Raw genomic sequence first — 21,944 nt, forward strand, 5'->3', positions numbered from 1 at the left:
CAGTGAAACATTTTCGGCTAACTTAAGGCTGGGCCGTACTAAACGAATTTTCGAATTTTACTTTTCTTTTAATTTATTGATCAATTGTTATTACAGAAATTTTAATAGCTTCCGAAAAAATGTGAAAGACAAACTTTTTCGGAAGGTTTTCACCATTCGAGTGACGTAATTATTCAAAACGTAATTAGGAAAGTAAAATTCAAAAATTCGGTTAGTATTGCCGACCCTTAACGACAAGTTTCTGATAAGCCTTGGCTGGATACTTGCGTGCAAGTTGATGTAAATCTACTTCCGTCATCTGAATGTAATTTAACTGAGAAACTTGCCGTCAACTTGAAGTGAAACTTTCAATTAACTTAACGTCATTGTCTGACAGTAATACTTGTAGTCAAAATGAGTGTGAATGTAGCAGACATCAGACAAATTTAAAATTATTAATAAATAGAGTAAATAATCAATAAAATTAAATTTTTAAAAAATGCGCATTTAAAAAATTTGAAAATTAATAAATGCATTTTTTAAATTCTTTACTCTACTTATTTTGAATTTTAAATTTGTCTGATGTCTGCTACATTCACACTCATGTAGTCAAATTGAATTCAAGGTACAGACAATTTACTGTCAACTTAAAGTTAACTGCCCTAATAGCACAGTTTGCTTTTGCAAAAGTTTACTTTACAAAAGTTTCCTTGAATTTTTCGTCAAATTTCCGTCAATTTCTGACTTTTTCATTTCCTACGACAATTTGTATGCAACTTGCTATTGAATTTGAGGTAAATTTACTGCCCGAATTAGAATGCAAATTCACTTCAAAAGTTGACTAGAAAAAAGTTGCCAATTTTCAGGCAAATTTTATCTCAATTTATTGTTAATTTGACTTGAAAAATTGTTACGTATTTTTTTACTGTCAAATTGTAGACAATTTTATGTATAAATTTGCTTGCCTTCTGAAATGGCAAGAATGAACATTACCAACTTATTTTTTCGTAAAAAGTTACTTTTAAATTGAAGAAAAACTTTTGCTGTCAAGTTGTCGGCAAATTCAGGCAGCAAATTTCAAGTAATTTTAACATCAAATTACCGTCAATTTCAAGCTAAAGTGGCTTTAGGGTGCTTGCTCTCCAACACTTTCCTTTATGTTGGCTTTAAAATACGGCAGTAGCTTGAAGTTAACTTGTGGATAAGGTGGCTATCAGAAAGATTTTTAAGTTTTTACCAGCAGATGAGACGAGATGAAACATTTCGATTTTTGTTACCATAAGGTATGTGAGGTGTATAAATTTCATCTTAATCGATGATTGAATAATTCGCTGATTCGTGTGATGGGTTTAGAACTGATGTGTAAAGACGTAACTAACAAAAACTAAATGGTTACGGTAATTTGTGGTGTTGACCGTGATAATTGTCGTTTATTATTAATTTTTTTGACTTCTATGTAGTATAATTGGTTATTTTTTATTTAATTAAAAATGGTGAGGGAATAATAATTGAAAGCCGTAACATTGCTTTAAAAATCGACTCATAATTATTGTAATTAAATTATAATTTCAGGACCAAGTGGATCTTCAATTGTTTTCCAAAGAACAACATTGTATAAATGAAAATGAGGAGTACGATACTTCAGATGAAAATGAACGACCATCGGGTGAAAGATGGGCACCAGTGGGGGCTAATGATGTTGACGATGACTTCAATAGTGAATGCAAATACAATGATAATATGGAAAAGTAACAAAACATTTTTAAAATAATTAATTCTATCCTAATTAATTAAGTGCGTAGTCTAATGCATGATCCTATCGACCTTTCATTTATTCATTTTTAATAGTTATTGCATACCATTTAATATAAATATTTGGGTTTAATCATTAATATTATATGTAAAACTGGATTTTTATCTATTTTGGAAATTTACCGACTACTAACATCATATTTGATAGTCTTTCATACAATATGGACAGACTTAAGGTATTAGAAGAGGAACAAGATGTGCTCAATTCATCACTAATTGCATTAACTACACATTTTGCCCAGGTAGAATTATTTTAATATTAATTTAATTTATCATTTGTATAATTAATATTTTAAGAAAATCTTTTCATTAAAACGCTTAAAAGTTACCCTAGTAGCAATTTTGTCAAAGCCTTGTACCAGCCTGGATCAAGATACTTTAAAAAGATTTTCGATCAAGAATTGTACAAGAATTGGTCCAGATTCTTGACCAAGATTATTGGTCAAGACTTGAGCCAGACTGTAGTCAGAATTTGTCAAGAATTTGACCAGAAATCTGGAGCTGTCTATTGCTAAACTTTGGGACTATCCTATACAGAGGTTCTCATTCTACATTAGTTTCATTTATAATACTGTAGTCGAGAAATGAGTTCTCTGTAGAAAATGAATCTAGTTTTTTTAAAAATGCGAGCGACAGCTTATTGAATTCGTCATTAAATTTGACAAGACTTTTTTTTTACAAATAAAAATAGCAATTTTTACTAGTCAAAATCAAATAGAAAAAACGAGAGACTCTGATTATTAGCAATAACTCAAAAATTAATAGAGGAAGCGTAAAATTAAAAAACGATTATTAAAGAAGAAGCAATTTTCTATTTGTCACAACTTTCGGAATTCTATTTCCATTTTTTATAATTTTAATTATTCATCTTAATCTATTCAAAAACTTCCGAAATTTTTTAAGTGCTAGAAAATTCTGAAAATCAATTTTTCTAGGCATTACTACAAACTCAATGCGTAATTTAAAAAAATAACATTTTTAAACTTGTTGACTCAACTATAAATGAGAACCACTGCAATACTATACTTTTTACATTCAAGTGGAAAGGAGGGAAATAAGTGCGCGCTCGTCGTCTTTTGCGTTTCTCGCCCAAGTCTATGTCAAAACTCTGGGTCAAGAATCTGGTCAAATTCTGGTCACAGACTGGCCCAAGTCTGCAGCCAGTCTGGATAAAGATTCTTGATCAAGTGTCTTGGTCGAGAATTGTACAATTCTTTACAAAGTGCTTCTCCAAGTATCTTGCCAAAGAATCTTGCCCAATTCCATTGCTACTAGGGTATATGCAGGGACAAGATTTTTGCCTCAATTTCGAAATAAATGGTTCATGTGTTTGACATTAAGACGAAAATATTGGTCTTATAAAAAAAGTTTTAAAACAAAAGTTATAGGAAATTTAATATTACAAAAAAAATGCCTCTTATGATTTTTCTATACGACCAATATTTTAACCGTAATTTCAAAATTAAGATTCATAATGAATTATTTAAATGGCAGTGTTACAATTCTACTCACAACATCTCTACTCAAAGGAAGTAGGTACAATTCTACTCACTCACAACTTTACTCAGTAGGGTGGGCCGAAAATCCGCTTTTTTTTTAATTTTCACTATTAATACCAAAAATATTTTTCTTTGTACAAAAAAAAAATTTTTCGGAAAACAAAAAAAATTTTAGGTCGATATCTTAGGCTCGCCAAATCCCGCTAAAGTTAGAAGTTTAAAATTTTTTTTCCAACACATTTTGATCGGAAATTTAATTCCCTACAAAAAAGGTCCTATGATAAAATTACGTAAAGTTGATAGTTACTGAGATAATTGCAATTTTGCTCTAAAAAAAGAAATTTTCTCAAGATATTATTACTTTTTCAAGGTAAAAAATAAATTTTATCATAAAAATTTCGTAGGAAATTCAATTTTCTACAAAACAGACCTAACAAAAATTTATTCAAAGTTGATAGTTACAAAGATAATAGCAATTCTTGGTGAAAGCCACCAAATAACGAGAAATGTGACTATCTAAACATAAAATTGCCAGTTTCTGAATACCTATAAATTTCAAGTTTTTACCAGAAGACTAATTTTGTAAGAAATTTGATTTTCCATGAAATTTATATGATAAAATTCATATTTTACCCTGAAAAAGTGATAATATCTTGAAAAATTATATTTTTGAGAACAAAATTGCAATTATCTCAGTAACTATTAACTTTACGCAATTTTATTTCAGGACCTTTTTTGTAGAGAATTAAATTTGTGATCAAAATAAGTTGGAAAAAAAATTTTAAACAACTTCTAACTTTAGCGGGATTTGGCGAGCCTAAGATATCGACCTAAAATTTTTTTTGTTTTCCGAAAAATTTTTTTTGTATAAAGAAAAATATTTTTGGTATTAATAATGAAAATTCAAAAAAAGCGGATTTTCGGCCCACCCTATTACTCAGCCTCAACTCTACTCACAGTTCTTTTTACTCAGGTTTAACTCTACTCAATTATATCTTTACTCAGCTATTATAACTCTACTCACGTAATTTAGTCTATCAATAAAATTGCAATTCTTTGTGAGTAGAGTTGTAGCTGAGTAAAAAGAACTGTGAGTAGAGTTGTAGCTACTTCCCTTGAGTAGAGATGTTGTAAGTAGAATTGTAACACTGCCACTTAAATTTTTGATAATTATGGAAATCTTAAATTTGAAATTACGGCTTTCTTATTAGTTCTACAAAAAATTGTAGGAGACATTTTTTGTATAAAATTAAATTTTAAACAACTTTTATTTAAAAATTTTTTTTATACGACCAATATTTCTGCTGTAATATCAAAAATTTGACAGCATTAATTATTAAATGTTATTTTTAAATCAAAGTAAAAATCCTGGCTCTGGTTATATGTTATTTGCTTATTGTTTTTAAATGCTGATTAAATTCGATCTAAATTTTCCAATCAGATTCAATCGGAAAATCATTTTTTTTTTGCTATTAACTTTCTGATTTCTGACTAATTTTCAATCGGATTAAATCAAAATTTTCCGATTAAATCCCATCAAAAACTGATTGAAAGTCAATCGGAAATTTCCGATTAAACCCGATTAGAATTTTCTAATCAGAGTTTTTAATCAAGGTAAATAGTTTGTGACTGAAATTTAAGCGTAACTAAACAATAACAAGCGTATGTGTTTTCATGGAATTTCCTGGAGTACAATACCTTTATACGATTGCTAATTTAGTGTTTTATTAAAATTATTTGTAATTTTCATAAAGATTAATACTTCTTGAGTTAATTAATAAATCAATAACTTATTATGAATACTGATATAAAGAGCACCCCGATAACAAAATGACGTCTTGATGAGGTCTGAATGAATTCCTATTTATGATTTGGACGTCTCATCAACATCTTAAAGAATTCTGTAAGAAGTTCTCAAGATGTCGAATGAGCCACCTAGCGAACTCAGTAAGACGTCTTTAAAAAGAGTTCTCATAGAGTTCTTTTTTTCTAACTTCGCAAATAAGACTTCAGTATGAATTTGCCATGACGTCTTTAAGGAGCTCCTAATTTTGACTTCATAAAGAAGTTTAAAAAAGAATACATTTAGCCGTAACAAAACTAACGTCTTATTTATGGAGTCTTTAAGAACTCTCAACTAAGAGTTCTTAAAAATGACATCTTTGAGAAGTCATTATAAGACTTCTTGAGGACATCCTCAAAAAGACCAAGTAAAGGAGTCATTCCGACTTGAATGCTGTCTGGGCATCGATTAATTAATTTTTTGTTCAAAAATATCTTGCCAACAGAATATTAATCGGTTCTTTTATTCATATAATCGTATCAATAGATGATGAACATTGGAACGTAAAAATTAAAACTTGATATTAAACTCCATAAATTCACTCAATAAAATACTCAAATACTCGAATTCGGGACTCCAAACAAAATCGGACCTCGTTACACTTTGCCCACCGGTCATCTCTCATCTCTTCCAGATCCTAACGGGCGCAAGCCGGCAACCGGTATAAATGTATACGTAAATTTAAAATCTAAAATTTATATTCTTTGGAGATGAGCAATATGAGCAGTGGTAGCGGCATGTCCTGGTGCGTTCAGTATTCTAGGTTGTTGAGAAAGGGTCACGGTTCTTACTTCGTGGAAGAAATTTCTCGATTAATTAAATTAAAGATAAAATAAATCAAAAAAACCAAACCAAACAAAATATCGTAAATATGACGCGGGAGAGGCACTGAGGGCACAAAAGGCCCGTGGTCTAGTCCTCCCAGCCCGTCAGCCAAATAAATACCTGAAACGACATTGGGAACCTCTCGACAAAGACGAAGATGAATACTCGGTACACTTTCCATATAAATTTTTAATATAATTAAAATAATGCGGTAACTCGCAGACGTCCGCCTCTGGAACGAAAAACACTACGATAATCGGCTCCCAGAGCACACTACCTGGAGCCACGGGCTCCAAAACAGTATCAGCTAAGGGCTGTGGTCGAGGCCTACCTCGGTGGCTCTCCGACTCACAACCACTCGCTCCAAACTCTAAAACTTGACTCTTTGGTTCGCTAGCACTCTAGAAACTCCAAAACTCAACTGCTCAGTACACTGGAACTCAAGCAACTGCTTTTCTCCTAACTCCCACTCTGCTAACTCGCACACTCTACTCCTCCGCCACTCACATTCTCGCTTCTCCATTCATTCGTTCTTTCACAAACATACAAGCCGTGGACTCACGGACCTCCCCGTAGCGTCAGTCCCCGTGGTACCCGAAACTAGCGAATTGTTGGGTTCTTCGAGCATCGCAAACGAGGCCTGCCATTCCCAACTTAACCGAAAACGTACCCCAGCTAACTCCGGACTCCAACATAAAGTAACGGCGACATCTCAGCCACTCCTTTATAATCACCACGTCACTCCGAGGGCTAAACCTAGGCATAGTCGTCATCACTAGTCGGGAGGCACATTACTTCGATCCCTATCCATGACATAGCTAGATATCCCTCGTCAAATACACGCTCCATCACACGTATACTCCAAAACATGCAGCGGACCGTACACGTACTCCTGCTCTCATACTCTCAACACACTCAGTTCACCGCCCACGCGCTCTCCATACACTCAACTCTCCATCTGCAATACTCATCTCTACACACGTTCTGACTAAATATTTCACTGCACACACATGCTCACTCTTACTGCACCCCCAACTCTCCTTCGGCAACGTAACGTCACAACATAGAAATCCAGATACCCCAGGTTCTATAGAAATTGCTTATGGAGTAACCCAGATTCCTATATGAATTTTCTACGCAGAAATCCATATATCTAATTTTCTACCCTAACGGACCCAAATTACGGTAAATTACGGTAATCCACCGTATAATGCCGATTTACCGTAAATTACGGTGGATTTACCGTAAAATACGGAAATACGGTAATCCACCGTAAATTACGGTAATTCGGTAATCCACCCGAATTTCTTACGGTAGATTTATCGTATTCGACGGTAAATTTACGGTATACCCGCCGTAATTTACGGTAATCCACCGTAAAGTACCGATTTACCGTAAATTACGGTGGATTTACCGTAATTTACGGTGGTTTTACCGTAATTTAGGTAAATCTACTCGAATTTTATGGTATTCTACGGTAGATTTACGGTAAAATTATCGTAAATTTACGGTAAATCAGGTCTGCTAGGGTATGTCAAGTTCCTACATGGAAATTCCGATACTTACAGTTCCTTGGTTCCACCATGATATCCCCCCAGACGAAATCTCCCCGACAAAATCTCCCCACGACAAAATCTCTCCAGGACAAAATTTCCCCAGGCCAAAATCTGTTGAACACGATCTCTATAAACGAGATCTTATAATAATCTATGTAATCATAATGATTTCTACACTTACGACTGGAATCGTATTCAGGTTTTTTTTCACATTTTATGTGTATATCATAAATAAATAGATTGTGTTACACATACATGCATAAAATCATGGGAAATTCCCAGCCCAAATTTGACATCATCGTCAATTGCAAGAACTTGACGTAAACTTACTGTAAAGTTAATCAAAATCACAGAACCTCAAATTTTTGAAGTGATAGTACGGCCAATAGAGATTTTTAATTCTATTTAATTCAGATAAATTCTGTTGATTCGGTACCTAACTTAAAAATTAATTCTGTCTAATTCGGCAGGAAAACCAGAATTTGTCCAAATTAAAACGAATTTAAATAATTCTATTCGGTTTAATTCTGATTAATTCGAAAATAATTCTCCAATTTCTAGTTCTGAATCCGAATTAAACTGAATTAAAACGAATTTGAAATTTTTAAATCGGTTTTATTCTGTTTAATTCAAATTCAAATTTTCAATTCAGTTGAATTCTGTTTTGCAGAATTCAACAGAATATAACCGAATTAAAATTTTTAATTCGGTCGAATTCAGTTGTTTAATCAGGGGAGAGATTTTGTCATAGGAAGATTTTGTCCAGAAAGATAAAGTCATGTTACCCAGTTTCTTATATGGATTCTTATATAAATCCATACGCTCGTATATTAATTTTTGTGGATTCTTACATAATTCCATACTTTTCTATTTGGATTTCTATGGGTTCCCATGCAATTCCACATGTATACCGGTAGTCGGCTATTCTCAAATATATATAGAAAACATAAAATCACAAATACGCTTGTATGATAAGAAATCAGTGTATCACAAGTGCTTATAAATTTTCTGTCTGCAGTGTATATATTTATGCATATATACTTCGAAGATCTAGAAAAAAATTTTTTTATTTCTGCAAAGTTAATTAAATCTATTTAAAACAGGTTCAGTTTCGTCTACGGCAAATAGTTGATGCACCTACAGATCAAAAAGAAAATTTATTGAAAGAATTAGAAGAATTTGCATTTCGTGGAATTCCAGATGTCTCCAACATTTTATCTTATAAATCTGACGCAAACAAAGCTCTTGTATCATCAACAGAAACATCACTAACCAAAAGTTTTGAGCAGTGTACTGACACTGAAATAGAATCTAAAATTGCACAGCAAAAAACCAAACAGAAAGAACTGATCAATCAATTAAAGATACAACTGGAAGATTTAGAACGTTATGCTTATGAAACTGATGGTCAAGATTTACCGCAAAGTGTTATACTAGAACGGCAAAATTTACTGATAAGTAAGTCGATTAGCTTTTTTAAATTTCTGCTACCAATAAAATATCTACAAGACAGCTTTACCTATTTTGGCTTATAAAAATCCTGTTTTGTAGATGTTTTTTTAAAATCATTTTATTTTTAGTAGATTTTATAAAAATCTAACTATTGTATTTGTCCTCATGACGCAACTTTACAAAAATTTTAACATTTTCTATTTATTTGAGTCAAGTAGGTTTCAGAAATACTATTGGTAAAAAAATATATACATGTATTTATATATATATATTAGGGTGAGCCAAAAAAACCAACCTATCGAATTTATGTTTTAAAAAGGACCTATATATCGAGAAAAAAATTCTCCCATTGGGCAAAATTTTTAGCTCAATTTTAAAAGGTGTCGGTAGCCATTTGGAATTTCCCATTTAAATAACATGCAAAAAAATTTTTTTTTATTAAAAATATTATAACTTTTGAACCGTGTGAGACAAAAATTCGGCTCTAGAATATTCTTGTATGGCATTAAATTTCTTTAAAAAAAGTCCTGGTAGTCGAATTTGTAAACTTGATATTTCGTATACTTACAGGCCATCAAAGTCTAGAGTAAACAGAATCATACAAATTTAAGGCTTTATTATTAAAAATATCAATACTACGAGAAAATTTGTTCTACATGTAGTGCGATGAAATCACCAACAATATCCACGTTGTGACAAATAATATTTTGTTATCGATCACAATAAAAGAAAAGTATTTGGAAAATCCAAATAAAGCCTCTAATTTGTATGATTCTGTTTACTCTAGACTTTGATAGCCTCTTAGTATACGAAATATCAAGTTTACAAATTCGACTCCTAGCACTTTCTTTTAAGAAATTTAATGCCCTACAAGAATATTCTAGAGCCGAATTTTTGACTCACATGGTTCAAAAGTTATAATATTTTTAATCAAAAAAATTTTTTTGCATGTTATTTAAATGGAAAATTTCAAATGGCTACCGACACCTTTTAAAATTGAGCTAAAAATTTTACCCAATGGGAGAATTTTTTTCTCGATATATAGGTCCTTTTTAAGACGTAAATTCGATCGGTTGGTTTTTTTTGGCTCGCCCTAATATATATATATATATATAAGATATAACGTGCGGTTCTCCCACGATAGCGTCAACAATTCTACACCGATCTTAATGAAATTTTTAACACATATTCTTCAACCAAAGAGCTTGGTTCAGTTCGAAGATGAGCTAAATTGGCCAGAAAGTTTAGAAGTTATAGTCGTTTAAAGATTTTGCACGCCTCATAACGCGAAGCGTTTGAGGTAGTGCTCTACTCTCAACTCGTCAAGGTCAAGCAATTTTCTGGCCTTGAAATGACTCTATTACTTTCATATTTCATCGATAGGATAATATGAGTACACGTATATCAAGAAAAGACTTGAGAAAACTTATTTTATGTTTTATAAAGAACATTGGTTCTGCTACTTTAAAGAAAAAACGAGTTTGAAAAAAATTTTACTTGGACGTCCGGATGTCTGTATGTATTAACTCTTTTGGGATTTAGTCAGAATAACTGCCGAAAAAATTATCGTATCGAGAGCGGTTTTTTTTTATTTTGTTCAGAATTTTCTCAAGATGAACTCTTTCGATATTCACTATCGTAGTTTCTATCGATTTTTAAATATTAAATTAAAAGTGATGCCTGATAGCATTTTTGTATACAAAATCCCGTGTATGTTTTGTTCCACTGGTGCTACCTCTGACGGATATTTTTGCAAACCTCATATATATAGATATACTCAGTTGTGGGCCTTTTACCGGTGCTGCATCCAGACGGCTTTTTTTTTGCACAACTCTTTTTTACTTTTTTTCTATCTACAGTCGACTCTGTTTAAAGGTTCCACGTCGGGACAGGACCATTGCCTAAAGGTTCCCTCCCCACCATCAGCACTTCCCCTACAATATATTCCCCTCGAGCGCCGAGGCGCACGCTAAAACGAACACATTGCGCAGTAAACATAACCTCAAAAAAACGTGAATTTAAAGTTAGCGCTCGAAAACTGAATTGTGATTCGTCACTCGAGAAAGCGGGTGGGGGAATATCCGGGAACCTTTAAGCAATGTATCCTGGAACCTATAGACAGCGGGAACCTTTAGGCAGAGAACCTTTAGACAGAGTCGACTGTATTTGACGTCAAATGTTGACATAAACAGTAGCGTGATAGTAGCGAAAATTTTTTTTTGTTCTACTCTGTAATTGAGGAGTATAATTGAGGAATACAAGTTATTTTGACTTCAAAATTAAATAAGCGTTATGAGGCGTGCACTTTTGGATTTTCCAAACATTTTTTTTAATTTTTCAAAAAATTCGACTTTTTTTGAAAAATTTAGAAAACGGTTGTTGTTGAATTTGATATGTTGACTATTTTGTCTTAAGTTAACACATTTCACTGTGTTATTTGAAAATCAAAAATCGAACTACAATTCGAAACTTAAATCTGTTACCTAGTACGAAAATAGAAATTAATGACATTTATTAAGTTTTACCTTACGTTGAATTTTTGACTCAAATTTAATGTTGAAATTCAACAAAAATAGTTTGTGTTACAAAATAATACAATTTTTATGTAGGCATTTTTCAACTCGGAAATCACATACCCGATGAAAAAAGATTTTATACAATTGTATAGAATTATATATCAATTATATATGGACTATATATAATTATATATAGACTATATATAATTGGATAGGAAAAATGGCCCGATCCAATTGTATACAATTCTATACAAATTGTATACAATTCTATATAATTATATATAATTCTATATATTGCAATTATATAGAATTGTATATAATTATATAGACTTGTATATAATTTGTATAAAATTGTATATGATTATATAGACTTGTATACCATTTGTATAGAATTGTATACAATTTCTATACAGTTGTATACAATTGGATCGGGCCATTTTTTGTATATAATTTTATACAATTGTATAAAATCTTTTTTCATCGGGTAGTCGAAGTTCATTAAGTCGGATTCCATTAACTTGGAACTTTCCCTCAATCTTGACCCCGACTACGAACTACCCTATCTCCTACCCGATGCTATGCATTTGTATGTGTTTGTGTATATTTATATATATATATATATATATATATATATATATATATATATATATATATATATTATATATATATATATATATATATATATATATATATATATATATATATATATATATATATATATATATATATATATATATATATATTATATATATATATATATATATATATATATATATATATATATATATATATATATATATATATATATATATATATATATTATACATGTAAATGGCAGGGCGCATGCGCGTAGTTGGCTCTTTAAAGGAGAAGTGGCATTCGATAAGTCAAAATTTCCGGGAAATTTTCACTCCCCCGTAACTAACTGTCCGAGTTAATGGAATTCGACTGTATGTTGATTTTATTATAATATTTTTTCCTGAGTGCTTCACAATAAAAATTTGCCATCAGTGTGATATTATATTGCTTTCCAGATCATCTTAAAGAAAAACTTAACTTTGAAGTTGATGATTTGTGCAAATTACCTATTGACGATCTAAGATGGCAAGTCGATCATGCTATAAATGAGGTAATATATTATTCGATATGAGTTTTGAACTTTATTGTGATAGTCATTTTACATAAAAATAAAATTCACAGATTGTAAATCCATTGAAAATGAAAGAACAATTAGTAAATCAATTAAAAACTCAAGTATCAGATTTGGAACGTTTTATTCATTATCTCCAAGGCGAAGTGAGCACAGAAACATTTGTTTGCACCTGTACATGCTCTGTTCATAAAAATAGTGCAAGGATACCTGCAAAAAAATCAAAAAAATCATTTTCAGAAAAACAAACAGGCGATGGCAATCATACAAAAACACTTAATACTGTAAGAAAAGTCATAACACTGTTACATCTTTATTTAATGTCTCAATTGGGATGTGGGAGTGATCAAGTTCGACGGGATATTAATAAAAATTCAGGTGTTCCCGTGTGGCGAGATTTGAGGACTCGATTAGATATTGCCGTAGAGCATGTATTGGAAAATGTAGCAGATATGAAACGTAATAATGATAATAAAGATTATAATAATTATAGTTCTGATCTAGAAATGATCAAAGCACAGTTTAATGCACGAATTACCGCAGCAGTGAGAAAGCATCTAGCAATTTCTATAAAAGATTTAATACAACATGGACTCACTTATGACATTCGTGCTAGTAACAGTGTTGTTCCTTTCGTTGGTTGTTTCCCTCAAAAGAAAACAGTGTCTTATAATTTTATGCACGCGTGGGAATTAATAATTAAGTATTATGAAATAAAAAATGGTCACCTGTATAATTCTAGTCCGGCACAAAGATTATCCCAAAGCTTTAATTTAGATCTTGTCAATGGAAGAAATTCTCCAAAGCAGGTATTTATTTTTATTATAATAGTGAAAAAAAAATTTATATCGTATGAATTATAATTCTTATAATCTATATGTAAGCATATCCATTATTTTTTGACGTAAACGTGCAGGCACGAGTCAGCAATATAGCTGCCGATTTCTGTATGTGTGTACACACAGAAAATTTTACGGTATTTTCTGCATAAACAGTTTATAGAAAAATTACTATAGTAATATAGTAGAACTTCTGTAAGTTCGACTTCCCCTACATCGGAGGGGAAGTTGTTTCTCCTATTCCTTACTATTTCTCTTGTCTATGACTCTACTGCACAGTACATTAAGCAAGCGCAAACGACGAAAGAGTTGAGTTTATTAACCCTTTCTCGGTCGACCTTGAATCCCTACTTTTAATTTGAATCGTACGTCTTATTCTTAAAATGAGAGGGCTAAAGTCTGTTTTCCAGAGAGGGGGCCGAAAAAATGGTAGAAAAGGGCGCTTGTTTACACTACCACAACTATTGTGGTCCTAGTAAGAGAATACACCTCGGAAATTGCCCCCACTACCGAACATTTATGAACTGCGCATGCGCACAGAAAAGTGGGAGAACATTTAGCACATAAAATATCTAGAGTGGGAGTAAAAACCGACGAAACCCGAGGTGCATTTTCTTGGTGGGATGACAATAAACTTTCACTCATATAGCCTTACAAGGGACTTTAATTGCCTCTATCCCCACATGACTCACCGATACTCCGATCCGGGAAAGGGTTAATGAAGGTTAGAAAATGAACTTACATATATACTGATTGTTCAGACACATTTCATTCAGTATTATAATTACTATTAATAAAAAATTACGCAGTAATAATGAATGAAAAATTTAAGGAGAATAACTCATTCAGAAAACAATTAAGTGAAGTGCTGTAAATAGTATATTGCATCGTTAGGATACTAAGATAGTCTTTATGTGGCGAGAGCAATGTTTTCAGCACGAGTCGTAAGGTCACATGCATGGGCCAAAGGCATATCCGTTTTGAGTAATTCAAACAATAAAATTTAAAAAGAAATGTTTTTTACGGATAATTTTTATCATAGCTATGCATTGATTTCAAATCTCAGCAGCTCTTAAACTTTCAAATCCTTCTCTGATACCGCCTTAACCAACAAAATCGAATCATTTGTTCGAGAGATATCGTTAACGAAAAAATTTCAAAAAATGTTTTTTTTAAATAACATTAGAATAGTTGACCTGATTTTTCATAAATAATTTTTATATTGTAAGAGGCTGAAAAACTGCGTTGAATCCCGCCTTGGAAATCAAAATCGGTTCAATAATTTAAAAGATATCGGTGACGAGTAATTCAAAATATTACAATTAATCGAATTTTTTGAATTATTTCTGACTTTTTAAATTTTAATAGATCAATCAAACATAACTTTTTCGAGCTTCTTGAGCTCGAAAAAAAACAATGCATGGAAGAGTATTTTCGAACTGGAAGAGCTTAATTTACTTGAAAAAAAAAAAATTGGCAGCTATCTGTCGAGCCACGCCCGTGTGATTACCTCAAAAATTAATGAATCTGCCCATATATATATATATATATATATATATATATATATATATATATATATATATACATACATATTATAACTTCTATTATTTATTTTTTAGACTTTATTAATTACTATTGGAAACATCATTGCTACACATACACCTTACAAGAGAAGTCATAACTCTCATTTCAAAGCCTTTATTTGTGCAGCACTAAAGTAAGTTTATATTTTACTATTATTTTTGTTTAATAAATATAAGCCTGAAGTATTCTAATGAAACGATCGTATTTCGTGTATCATTGTGTGTTATATTGTATCTCTAAGTACTTTGTCGAGGTAACTGAAAACCCAAATCCCCACCTTTGTTTTACGGGAGGCCGTTTCCTCACCCTTCTAGGGTATACAGGCGCTGCAAAGCCTTTATCTTCTCCCCAGACGACACCTTTAATCAAAAAATGTAATCAAGTGACCAAGAGTGGACGTTATTCAGAGGAGAGTTTAAAGAACTCGCCTCATTGACGCTTGGTGTCTAACGACAACCACTACGAGTCCATACTTCTACGGGTCAAACACTCCTATCATCTCAGGAAATAAAGAGACTCTGGTCAAAGTAGGCTTGGAGAGGCCCCCCGTGGCACGAGTTCCCCGTATTGGTGAATAGGTTGCTTCAGGACACAAGGAGAAGACGCATCTTCGCCTTAACATCCTAAGACGGGTCCGCTCCATTTGCAATCATTCAGTTACGACCAAGCTATTATCCACTTGTTCAGTTCTTGATGAATTTCCTACTCTCCGAGACGTTAGTCATTTTGATTTTATGAGACAAATCCGTTGGATCTTTGCTCGTGACTATTTTGGCATGCGCAGATATGAAAGACTGTTTCATCCCTCTAAGGACGCTGACAATGAGCACGACAAGTTTAATACGGTAGCCTGGGTGAAGTTTGCCAATTTCAAATAGAAGATTATGATATATCTCATTTGTGGTCTTCTTTTACCGTGATATTATATTCAACAGGTGATAAGGACTATGACATAAATATCACGAGTGGTTGTATCGAAGAACATAATATCAGGTTTATTGTGGTCAATTTTCCAAGTTCAAGTCAGCACGTTTTTCTGGTGAAAACAACGATTACGAGAGATTAATTAAGAGATTATACTTGTTATGCTGCTGCACGTGGCAAAGCGATTGATGGCGAAGTTACAAGTCGACGCGTAATACTCGAGAGCTAAATAGACAAGAGACGTAATTGAAGCGTCTTTTTTAACGGTAGCCATGGAAAATGTCGGGTGATTCCGAGTTGAGCGCGAGACCCAAAATTTGCCGGAGCCATGCCCGAGTCGAGCGCTGGGTCGTAATCCCCTCACCCGACTTGAGTGCAATCGGTAAATTTATATCTAACTGGAGAGAAACTTTATAGTGGTAATATTACTAATTGAATCTTCAAAATTTCACACGGTAGTGTTTCGCATTAAGTGCACTTTCAAACGTTATGTTTCCACATGGCGACGAAACAAAATGTATCTCTATACCAGAGTCGTATGTCATCATCACCTCACTTTTTTATAAGCTCTGTTTTATTATGCTTAAGAAATAATTTTAATAATTTCTATCTATGATTTCGATTATTTTCATTCGTTTACATTCTAGTACACTGAAAAGATTGGCGAAGTTGATGATTTTTTATTTATTTAATCCTCGGAGTAAAAATCATTCCGAACAGGAGTTCTAAAAACTATTAATTATAATAAAAATTGCTCATACAAAGTAAAGTGGGGACTTTTACATATAGTCATAAAAAATAATTTTAAAAAATTATAAGCAACCGAGGTGGCTGAGGCAGCCGTTCGGCATGCGCGTGGCTCGGACGATCACCAAAGTTAAGTAGCATCGAGCAGGATTGCTACTTGGTTGGGTGACCGCTTGCCACGCGTCGGGTTCGAACGGTGGTCTCTGACCGCCGTTAGGCGCGTGATGAGGATCTAATGATCGGTAAAATGGGAATTTTATCGATCACTAGAGCCTCACCCAAGCCGAACTGTACTGGCTAGGTTTTCTCTATAATTTTCCTACGCCACTGCACCTCCACAGCAAAAGTGGGGTGTAGGGCATCACCGTAATGATGCAGTACAGTTTAAAGCACAAGTCGGGCCACAACCGCACAATAAAGGCAGAGGGAGAAATAAGCAGTTTGCGATTTAAAGGCAAAAGTGTACAAGGCAGTAAGGCTTGTAACGTAAAATTTCTTAATACTCAATTAAACCTAATAATTACTCAAAATTCTTACTCAATAAAAATTACTTAATAACTCAAAACTCTAATTATACAAAATCGGGCTACGTTACACTTCGCCCACCAATCACCCCTCTCATCTTCTCCGGGTCCTGACGGGCGCCAGCCGACTTTTGTTTCCCCGATATTGGCAACCGGTCTAAACGTACACGTAAATTAAAACCTAAAAACTATACCCTTTGGAGATGAGAGACATGAACGGTGGTAGCGGCATGTCCTGGTGCGCTCAGTATGCTAGGTTGTGGAGAGAGGGTCGCGGTTCTTACGATGCGTAAGAAGTCGAATAATTAAATTGAGATTATAATAAAATAACAATACAAAACCAAATAAAAATACCGTAAAGATAACGCGAGGGTGACGCGGAAGGCCCAAAAGGCCCGCGGTCCAGCACTCTCGGTCCATCACGCAAATAAATACCTGATTACAACATCGGGAACCTCTCGACGATGACGAATCTCAAAACTTAATACACTTCTAGATAATTATAAAATAAAATAAATAATGCGGTAATTCGTGACGACAATTATTGCGACAAACGGCTCCAAGAGCACCATACACAGAGCCACAAGCTTCAAAACGACAACAATCCACGGTTGCGGTCGAGGTCCACCTCGGCGACTTTCCGACTCACCACCGCTTACTTCAAGACTCCAAACTCGACCACTGGGTCGACTCGTTCACGAGCGATGCTAAGTCTCAACTCCCTTGCACAACGGTAGTTACCCAACTGTCACACGATAATCTCCCACTCTAACTTGCTCGCTCCACTCCTTCTCTTTCAATCTCACATTCTCTTCTGCTTTCAATCTGCTTCTCCATCCATTCTTACCTTCACAAGCATACAAGCCATGGACTCACGGGCCTTCCCGTACTGTCACTCCCCGTGATATCCGAAGTTAGCGAATTCTTGGCTTTCTCCAGCATCGCAAACGAGGCCTGCCATCCCCCAAATAAACGTACACGTACCCCGGCTAACTCCGGGTACCAACGCGAAGGGGCGGCGACATCTCAGTCGCACCTCCGTAATCACCACGTCAACCCCGAAGGCTAAGCCTAGGCCTAGTCGTCATCACTGGTCGAGAGGCACGTTTTCTTGGCCACGATCCGCGACACAGCTAGACCTTCCTCGTTGAATCCACGCTCTACCCCAACACTTTCATACAATTTCGAAAAAAATTGAATAAAAAAATTCCGAAGTACTTGGTGTGCGTTGCTAAATTTATTCAAGCAAAATTAATTTTTAAAATTGATGCTGCATACAAATTAGTGTCTAATGAAATCAAAAGAGATATCTTTTTTTTCATTTTGCAGATACACCAAGCTCATAGAATTTGTTTATTCAATGTTTTTTGAAATTTTATGAAAATGTTTTCTATGATTTTGAATTATATTAGGTTGTTACATTCTAGGGTATTATTACCCCAGATTAATTAAAATATAAATAATTTTTAATTATTTATTTTTTTTTTTTAATTGTTCCAGTGTATAGCCGTATCAACGGCCTTTTACACTTTTTTTCTTTATATCGCATCTGCTTCCTTTTTTTTTTCTGCTTTCATTGTGCAGCTGTGGCCCGACTTATGCTTATACTATGCTGTACCATTACGGTGATACCCTACCCCCCACCTTGGCTGTGGGAGTATAGGGGCAAGGGAAACCACAGAGAAAACCATTGCCAGTACAGTTCGGTTTGAGTGAGATAAAATTCCCATTTTACCGATCACTAGATCCTCATCCCGCGCCTAACGGTCAGAGACCTCCGATCGAGCTCAACGCCTGGCTAAGCGATCACCCATCCAAGTAGCAATGCTCGATGCTGCTTAATTTGGGTGATCGCCCGAGCCACACAAGGACCGCTCGGCTGCCTCAGCCGCTTAATAATTTTTAATTATTAAATTTAACGTTCAGGTTTGACATCATTAGGGTGTGTATAGACCCCAGGCGTATCCGTCGTCGATTATTAGTGATTATGATTTTTTTTTATAAAATATATAATATCAAAAACGCGGCTTGTGAGGAATTTATTTAACTTTCTAAAGCTGCCCTCACAATTACCGTGCGATCATTAGTTGCTGAGATATCTATAATCAAATGCAAAAAGATCCTTATTCATTTGAAGGCTGATATCCAATAAAATTTCATTTTTTCTGTATATTCTCCAATTTTTTTTACGCTAACATTTTTTCCCTAGGAGTTAAAAATTTGTAAAAAAAAAATAAGTTCTTTTACAACAACTTTTTTGTAAATTAAGCTATTGAGCTCAGTCAGAGCTCAAAAGAAGCGCCTATGGTTTATTGTTTTTAAATATGCGATTTTGAATAAAAATTTATTATTTAAAGAGTTTTCAATATTTTAAATTACAATTTAACCCTTTAGAGTCAGAGGATCTTGAAACGTCTACGTGTGAGACTAGCGGGGAGAGCGCGAATCGTAGAGTTCCGTGAGCATGTATGAGTGACATGTGAGAGTAATTATGTACCTGTGTGCACCTTTCCACTCGTTTGAATCTCGCAATGCGTTCATCGACAGTGCCGTAGTTAGTATTGTTGACGTGAGGAAATAGTCTCCGAAATTAAGGTTAGAAAAATTTAAAAAAATTCGTACATTGCTATGTAATTGCAATATTACTTAACTATATTTATAATGAAACCAAATGTTGTTCTTACTTTAAATTTAAGTCCTTTGATATTTATTATTTAATAAATTAAAAATAAAAAATAAAATTATTTTTTACTTCCCGCCCAGATGAAAATTTTTCTTTTATAATACGGCCCTGTCACGTTGCTTCGCGCTCTTTCTAATTCTATCGGGCTCCGCCAGACCGAAGAGTGGGGTTTTAAGGTCAGACTCTAAAGGGTTAATGCACAGTTTATATGATTCTTTTCTTTCAAAATGATAGCTTGGACGATCTAATCCGATGAATAGTGTTCATTTTAGAGCTGTTTGTTCACGCAGTCACGACGAAAAAATCGTTTCTTGTTTATAAGAAATAGTCGCACTGTGTTTTTTTCCGGTGACAACTTTTTTTTCTCGCTATTTATATTGTTTAGAACAACCCCACAAAATTTCAAAACGTTTTAAATTTGTCCACCTTACCGTTCCCCTAAGGCTCCTGGACTCTACAATATACTTCTGAGAGCTACATTTTTTTTCCATGAACCTGAATGAGACTCCGGGCGCTTATGGCTGACCAATTCCTAACATCTTAAAATTGGCTAATGTTGCCAATTTTTTCGTATTAATTAATAAATATTGCGCGTGTAATTAGAGCAATTTACTTAACAAAGTATCTGTTTTCTTATAATGTCAATATTAAAAATAATTTAATTTTTAGCGCCAATAAATTAGTGGTATGGTTGACACTCATACTGCAATGTCAATATCTATTAGAGAATTACTATACGTCATGGAGTTATGTTGTCAAAACTGGTACGTAAATGGTAATTTCTAACATAAAAATATATTTTATAGTTAAAAGTCAAAGGAGGAGCATGAAAATTCAAAGATATAACTTTTTTCCAGGATTTCAAGATGCATTTCACACACTCGATCGCTTAACAACCGTTAATTTTGATCTTCCAGTTGACTTAGCCGTACAACAATTCCAAAATATAAAAGACGCTTTTTGAGAGTACCTTTAGTTATTTATAAACATTATTAATTCCAGTTATAAATGAATTATCCTGTATTTATAGTACGGGAAAAAGATTTTCTAAAACTGATTGTTCATGTTTTAAGAGAGTTTAGCTTCATATTGTATTATTTATATTATTATATATAGTCATATTAAAATAAAGGTTGCAATTGAAAATATTTTTATCTATTATATTCAAATAGACGAAGTAATACTTTTAAAGTTATAGTTATTATTCGGTCCGATTTTTGAAAATCGAGTTTTCAACAAATTTCGATGTTATGAAGCCCTAAGAAATTATTCAAAAGTTCGATAAAAGGAGTACTGTTCCCCCTAGCTGCTAGTGTTTTTCTACGTATGTGTCTTTCGCAAGATCGTCTATCAAGAAACCTATGTCAAGATTTGTGTTTGTCTGACGTATTTTTTGCACCAGTAACTCACAGTAGGTACTTACGCATGGTTTGCTCAAGATCTGCTCAAGGCTTAAGGTCAATTTTGAGCCCTGAGCAGATCTTAAGTAAGTCATGCGCAACCCATAGTCTTCCTACAGAATTGAGTTATAATCTGGCACGAATTTCTTGCACTGAGAGAAAAAAGTGCATATTTTCAAGTAAAAATTCTTGATTCAAGTATTTTGGATACTTAAATAGTGCCAAGTAAATAATTTCTTAATTCTACTAAAAATATTTGTGAAATCTATCAATACTAAACTTAGGTTTGGTAAAAAAATACTAATGTTAAATAATAGAGAGATCATCTAGCACGTTTAAAAAAAAATGTGATGCTCATTTTAAAGTTGGAGTTAGTAAAAATGGACAAAGTTTATATATTAAAAGTATGAATATGGATCACAATCACCTGATGACGAAAGAGATTTATGATCATCTTCCCAAGCCGAGAAGAATGAGCCTGGAAGAATAGAAAAAAGTTGAGGAACTTTTGTCAGTGAATGGTAATACAACCAAAATTAAAAATTTAATTTCCAAACAAAGCGGGAAGATTATTCTCCTTAAAGACATACACAATATAAAACATATCGAGA

At 33.5% G+C, this 21,944-nt stretch overlaps 1 protein-coding gene across 3 annotated transcripts; it reads left to right on the plus strand.

Annotated features, from left to right (window-relative positions):
* Positions 1-1,307: 1,307 nt before the first annotated feature.
* On the plus strand, positions 1,308-21,081 carry LOC130673112 (RUN domain-containing protein 1). Of its 3 annotated transcripts, none has more exons than XM_057478041.1 (9): positions 1,308-1,472; positions 1,552-1,727; positions 1,940-2,033; positions 8,618-8,972; positions 12,517-12,611; positions 12,683-13,441; positions 15,091-15,188; positions 20,603-20,708; positions 20,791-21,081. In XM_057478041.1, the coding sequence occupies exons 1-8, from the start codon at positions 1,470-1,472 to the stop codon at positions 20,703-20,705; spliced, it is 1,683 nt and encodes a 560-aa protein (XP_057334024.1). In that variant the 5' UTR covers positions 1,308-1,469; the 3' UTR covers positions 20,706-20,708; positions 20,791-21,081. The 3 variants fall into 3 exon arrangements, with proteins under 3 accessions (XP_057334024.1, XP_057334023.1, XP_057334025.1); XM_057478040.1 differs by having other exon boundaries at positions 1,309-1,472; positions 20,603-20,697; XM_057478042.1 differs by lacking the exon at positions 1,308-1,472 and having other exon boundaries at positions 1,592-1,727; positions 1,828-2,033; positions 20,603-20,697.
* The last annotated feature ends 863 nt before the right edge of the window (positions 21,082-21,944 follow it).

The sequence above is a fragment of the Microplitis mediator genome, chromosome 8 (assembly GCF_029852145.1).
Source record: "Microplitis mediator isolate UGA2020A chromosome 8, iyMicMedi2.1, whole genome shotgun sequence".
Lineage (NCBI taxonomy): Eukaryota > Metazoa > Arthropoda > Insecta > Hymenoptera > Braconidae > Microplitis > Microplitis mediator.

Coding starts and splice junctions, on each gene's coding strand:
- LOC130673112 (XM_057478040.1), top strand. Junction 1,728..1,939: donor TACAATGATAATATGGAAAA/GTAACAAAACAT, acceptor CATATTTGATAG/TCTTTCATACAATATGGACA. Junction 15,189..20,602: donor TTTATTTGTGCAGCACTAAA/GTAAGTTTATAT, acceptor TTTAATTTTTAG/CGCCAATAAATTAGTGGTAT.